Raw genomic sequence first — 6812 nt, 5'->3', positions numbered from 1 at the left:
GTTCTTTACAATGTATAACCTCTACATTTTCACATTTTGTATCTTCATGGAAGTTGGCTTGCTTCATTGTAGTATCATAATAAAACTGTCCCACTTATTCTGTGCAGAATCCCTGACCAACCAGGAGATAACCTCAGGAGTGATCAAAGGTTAATAATGCAGATCTATGAGAAGGAGGGCATGGTAGAACTTCTGAAGGTGCATATCTTCCTTTAACCTTTATCACCACAAAGGGCAGACATAAGAAAATAAAATAGTAGCTTATGAGATATTACCTGAGACTGATCTTCTAAGTGAAAAAGCTCTCAAAAACTTGGCAAACAAGATGATATGTAAGCAGAAAGCTTACCTAAGGATTTTTCATCTGTATGTGCTAAAGCCAGACTTTCCATATATGTAACCAAGGCTTCAAATATAAACTGTTCAACCAGAGACTCTTCTTCCCTGTAAAACAGAGAATAATGAGCTTCAACAAAGAAAACAATAAAGCAGAGATAACAAGAGGGTATTATTAAATAATGTATACATTAAATATATTTGTATTTAAAAATGGGTCAAATACTTTAAAATCTAAGACAACATGATACTTCTCAAACAAAAAACTTCCTCAGTAGCAGAGCAAAGACCACATAAAACAAAAGGTCAATGCTGGCCTTTTCACTGTACACTGCACCTTCCTCCTCTTTCATCTGTGGGATTCCTCAGAGAACACAAATTTAAAACCACAAGTGTGATCACATTTCCACACACCTCCTTAAAACTGATGTAATAGAAAAGAAGACTGACATCACATTCATATTATTTTAAATAATATTTAAAGTTTTCAACCTATTCAAAAATAAGTTAACACCAATAGTTAAGATTTATACTAGCATATCTTATACATGTAAATAACTAATTCAATTAACAACATATGTGGACTATCTTACTTATATAAAGTCATAGGTAAACCAAGGGCAAAGGCCAGCTCTCTTATGGAAAAATGAATTCCTTAGTAACCAAAACACTAAGTGATTAAATACAAAACAAGTATAGGCATTAAATCTCATAGGAATTCAGAGAAAACTACAAATAGTAATTCTAACTGTGCTGTGAAGTGCTGAATCATAGCACCATCCAGTGCAAAAAGGAGCAGCTTACTGGAAAAAGCAGAATTAAACAAGATACTAGAGAACAAAGAGGAATTAAAACACCAATTGCAAACTGTTATTTGGCTTAACAGGATTATTATCCTAATTTTTTTTTTAACATTAGCATGAAGAAATATAAGATAGACTTGTGTACTTGTATTATTCAACATGTAAGATTTTTAAAATTATTTCTCATGCACTTTTTCTCAAAAAGCCATCTGGAATGTGGTCTAATAAATGAGATATCAAAGAAAGAAGGAGACAGAAGAAAAGGAAATCAAAGATAGATACTAAGAAAGAAGAGAAAAGTGCACCTGACAGTCAGAGATTCAAATAAGGGAGGGTTTAGGATGCCAAGAATAGAGCTGCTAAGAACTGTCTGCATTAAGATATCACAGGTCAGGCCCTCCTTGGTGGAGCAGCAGGTTAAAATACAGCACTAAGAAGCTAAAGCCACTTCTGCATGAGTTCGACCCCTGCCTGCCCCGGAGTGATCCACATGGCACAGCAGACCTCTCCTGACCCACCTGCTGCTCCCCTCAGCAGTGTACTTTATCAGCCAGCCTATTCTACTCCCTACTCTGTCTCTGGTGAATCCTCTCACCGCCCCTGCACCTCTGGCCTGTACCCCAGTTCTGTATGGACAAATACATAAATCTTAACAACAACAACAACAAAAAAAGATACCACACATTAGGCTTTCAACATGGACAAAAGGACCAGGGTGTACCACCCTAAATTCTCATAACCTAGCTTACCGTGACCATGGATTTGACATTCTTCTCCGATCCATGTTCAGTCTCTAGGTTGTGTACATTTACCCCACAAGACATGTTTGCTAGGAACTCTCCTGCACTGCTGGTGGGAATGCAAACTAGTCCAACCAATTTGTGTGGAGGTTCCTCAGTCTACCAAAAAAAGGAACTGCCACTTGACCAGCTATTCCATTCCTAGTGATCTACTCAAAGAACACAAAGACATTAATTCAAAAGAATAATGTACTATGTTTATGTTTATCATAGCACTATTTGTAGTAGGTGAGATATGGGACCAATCCAAATGCCCAAAAATAGATGACTGGATCAAGAAGAGGTGCTACATATACACGATGGAATACTATTTAGCAATATATATAATCTTTTTTTTTCTAATGCCATTCACAGCAGCATGGATGGAGTTATAAGGTATTATACTCAGTGAAATGTCAGAAAGAAAAATAAAAATATTGAATGGCTTCACTTACAGGAGGAACATAAATAAGGGATCAGGGATAAAAGAACAAACAACAACAAAATTAAAAAAAATAATCAGACAACTAATAATCAGAGACATTTTGCAGGGGGCAGGGGAGGGAAAGGATACAAAATGAGGGCAGAAAACAAGGGACTAAGGTGATGGTGCATTGGTGAATTGGTGGTGGAAATTCTATGGGGATTACACCTGATGTAAAACATACACAAATAAAGAAATTAAATATTACACATGATATAAAACATATACAAATACAGAAATTAAATTTAAAAATTAAATACATATAAAAAAAGGTAAGTTTGCTTTGACCACGCCACACACAGGGGTAGGCCAATAGAAACTGAGGAGGAGAAATGATAGGGTAGTTCACACTGATGATTATTTCTCCTACATGCTAGTTGCTAGTCAACTTCACAACATTTCTGAGACCTCTGCTCGCCAGGACTAACAACGGACCTTGTCAATCTAGTTTCTTGAAATTAGAAATGAGCTTCTGTTATTTCTCAGGGAAAAATGAAATCTGTCTCCCTCCAGCTAAGTCTCCCGGAATCCTTCCTCTACCAGTCAAAACAATGACCCTACACAGCTATGTTTCTAAATTCCTATCTGCTTTCCAAAATGCAATAGCATACTTTTACGGCATATACACAGATAAAGAAACAACAAAAAAGAGCAAGAAAATAAACACCATAGAATAAACAGGGGAGCTTCTAAACATCGATAATATTCTATCTATTAAACTAGGTAGTGGGCTTGCAGGAACTGTAATATTAGTATTACTATTCTAAAAGCTTTATACATATGTTTTATACACTATTGTACATATAGGATTTACAATTAAAAAGTTTCTTGAAAAAATGGTACTAGCATCAAATTCTACCAATTTTCAGATGCACGTGTACATATGCACAGGCACATACACACTCTCTTATCATCAACCTTATCCACCTACCTACCGTCTTACTTTAATAACCGCTCCCCTCTTCTGTCTTTACTGCCATTTCTTAAAAAAAGTTATTCTGAGCAAACAAGGTCAAGCTCCTCATTGTAAGACTACCTGGCAATTATGTATCACTATTTAAAAAGCACTAATTTCAGCTACAAATTTTCATCTGTGTGATTAACTTCACTATCTCTCTTAAATGCAGCCCTCACAAAAGGTTGTATCACCAACATTCGACACAGTTCTGGCACATAATTTTATCTTTTTTTAATGCATACAAGAACTGGGGTACAGGCCAGAGATGAGGGAGTGATAGGATTCACCGGAGACAGTGGGGAATGGAACAGGCAAGTCCACTGAAATGTACTGCTGAGGGGAGCAGAGGATGAGATAAAAGAGGTTTGCTATGCCATGTGGGTCAGCTCCCTGGACAGCTGGGGAATCAAACTTGTGCTACAATGGCTAGTGAAAGCTTGATAGAGCTGTCTTTAACCCCTGTGTCACCAGGGAGGCCCCTGGCAGGTAATATTTTTAACAAGTAATGCTAAACAAACAAGTGAATAAAACTACCTCAGATAGGAGCGAATTCTCCTTTTTCTTGGACTTGTGAAACAGCCACTTCACTGGTGCCCTATTCTTCAGTTCCTGTCCCACTCAGATCTACTCTCCAAATAGCTATTGGCAGGTGAAAGTGAGGAGGGTATCTAACTGGTATCTAACCACGTCGCTCCCTGCTCCCACTATTCCAACTCCAGGAACCTGACATCACTAAAGATGACTTACATTTATTAACCTGACAGACAAGTTCTTGGCTAGTCTCCTTATACTCCCTTATGAACTGTAACTCTACAGTCTACAAATATGAAATGCTTACACATCCTGATATGTCATCCTATTTCTTTGATTTGGAATGCTCTGGCTGATTTCCATTCTTCCTTTAAGTCTCATCTCAAAAATTTTATTTACAGAAGCCTTTTCTTACCTACTTAACCTAGGTTAGATACTACTCTTACAAACTCCAAAGACACTGTTTTATGTCTCTTGTTATGTTTGTAAGATGCTTATCCATAATACATATTATGCTTTTATGTATTTCTCAGTACTTTCTGAACATTTTTTAAAAAATATTTATTTATTTACGCATACAGAACTGGGGTACAAGTCAGAGGTGCAGGGGTGGTGAAAGGATTTACCAGAGACAGAAAGGGGAGCAAAACAAGCTGATCAATGAAGTATGCTGCTAAGGGGAGTGGGGCAAGTCAGGAGAGGTCTGCCATGTGGAACACCTCTGGGGCTTGGGATCGAACTCGATCTAAAACTGCTGATGCTGGCTTACAGTGCTCTTAACCTGTTGCACCACCAGGTAGGGGCCAATTTCTGAACACTTCTTGCAGGCAAACTGCATTTTAATTTATTTTGCAATCCCCAAAAATGTCACAGTATCTAGCACACATTACTTAGTAAATGGTTGATATATACATGGATACATAAACACTTTCTTGCTCTTCAAAACCATTAGTAAAAAATTTTTAAAAATTCTTTGCCATTCCTCCCTGTCATGTGAATACTGACCTGAATTCCCTATAGATATTATTAAAAGCAAGCGATGCACCTAGCCTCTTAAAAGCATTGGGGTGAAGTGCAAAGCTGTACAGTCGCTTGAAAAGTGATTTGGTATTTACTGGACTTCTTTCCTGTTGCTGTGGGGTTGTCTGTTTAATGGACCACTTGAGGAATTCTCGAATACACTGGCCACAAAAATCTCTTAAAGTACTGTCAACAGGGTCCACAATGCCATCCTGAAACAAAGCATAAAATGACAACTGAACATAATGTTCCACTTCCGTGTATATTTTATTAAAATTAATTTAGAACACTATTCAAGAAAATATAAGCACTAATAAAACCAATCTGATTCTCTAAAATCTAGACTCTAAAAATAATTTCCTGTTACATAACGAAAATACTTTCTTTTAAATAAATTAAGGAACTGAAAAATATGTAAACAAAGGAGAAAATACCTTAATTATCTAAGAACAAAGCAATCTTTCATTTCCCTAAAGAACATAGTGACTACATCCAAAGAAAAGTTGTGGTTTATTATACCTCATAACAGTGTCTCACATGCTTATTTTGTGAGGTTAAAGAGAATTAAGACCCATTAAAGTTCCAAGGAAATTACACTGTTACAAAAAGAAAAACCATAAAGATATGGCTCTGGAAATAGGACTTTCTATAAGATAGCTCTCCAGAAAAGTACAATCTCAACATAGCTGAAAAACAGCTAAGGGAACTTGAATGTTTGTGTTTCCCACTAGTTACTTATCCCTCTTGACCTACATAAAGTGAGTTTAACTTAAAACAGTATATGACTAATGTAAGTGAGTGCCATCTGACTAAAATCCTCAGCTATTTGCTAAATGCAAAATCTCTGATTAATGAGAATTAGAATTCAAGAAGGTAATAACGTGCACAAATGTGAAGAGGTGGTATTTGTTGCTTCTTAGAATTGAAATAAGTAATGCATGTGTTCACACTAGAGAATTAACTCTTACTTGGAAGCTTATGGACACTCTTCCATTTGAGTATCAACCTCACCCTTCCTACATTATTGTTTATTTCCTCTTTTCACATTATCATTATCTTGCTCTATTTCTTTATGAACCGCTTACTTGAGCTACAGTCAAGGATCAAAAGGAGACAAGAAGAAGCTAAGATAGAAACTTCACAATAAGAACATTAGGAATAAATACATTTGAATGCAATAAACCACAATTAAAGACAACTGAACATATTTATTATAGTTATTATAGTCAGGATCCTAATCGAAAATGCTGAATAAGTTCCCATGTCTACAACATGGCATCTAATTAGGTTCGTTATACATGAAGGAGTGCTCATTAATAGTTACATATACACAGGTATAAGCAAAACTGCTGCATGCAAAGAGTAATGTACTACCTCCAAACAGGCAACGTTCTGCTATTTTGTCCCAACACACTTCTTCGCAATCTCATCTCACACAGTGTTCTCATATATGCAAAACTCAAAACAGATCAAACTCCTCACCACACTCCAAGTATCTGATTCCATATTTCCTGTTTGGATGCCCTTGTCAGATCCTTTATTTCCTCTAACAGTCTTCAATTTAACAGAACTTGACAATTCAAGTTCGAATCAGTTTGTAAAAGTTTGAAATTAAGGTCATTTGTCTGAACAAACTGGGGCTTTTTATCCCTAAGTCAATACATACAATAAAACAAATTTATATGCACAATAACAGGTAAAATTACCTAAGATGACTCTTAAACCAAATGTAAAATTATTTGCAAATAATGAGCAAGTTATAATAAAATAAATATCAAATGATACTAAGGTTCATTCTTCCCTCAGTCAGTGATCAAATTTGAGCACTTTTATTTGCTAGTCAATACTTTAAGGTAAATGGTGAGCAAAAAGTATCTAAGGTCCCTTAGTAGGTGAATCTG

The 6812-nt window shown here is 36.2% G+C and overlaps 1 protein-coding gene across 1 annotated transcript in view; it reads right to left on the bottom strand.

The window, feature by feature from the left end:
* PRKDC (protein kinase, DNA-activated, catalytic polypeptide) overlaps window positions 1–6812 on the bottom strand; it is a 212101-nt gene that overhangs the window by 159095 nt on the left and 46194 nt on the right. Inside the window, exons 26-27 of the mRNA XM_004680043.2 lie at window positions 4897–5169; window positions 350–444 (exon numbers count right to left, since the gene is read on the bottom strand). Coding sequence (XP_004680100.1) covers window positions 350–444; window positions 4897–5169 — 368 coding nt within the window. The remainder of the gene's footprint in view (window positions 1–349; window positions 445–4896; window positions 5170–6812) is intronic.

Source organism: Condylura cristata, unplaced genomic scaffold (genome assembly GCF_000260355.1).
Source record: "Condylura cristata isolate star-nosed mole 26May11 unplaced genomic scaffold, ConCri1.0 scaffold00009, whole genome shotgun sequence".
Classification (NCBI taxonomy): domain Eukaryota; kingdom Metazoa; phylum Chordata; class Mammalia; order Eulipotyphla; family Talpidae; genus Condylura; species Condylura cristata.
This window is presented reverse-complemented; position numbering and strand designations above follow the sequence as displayed.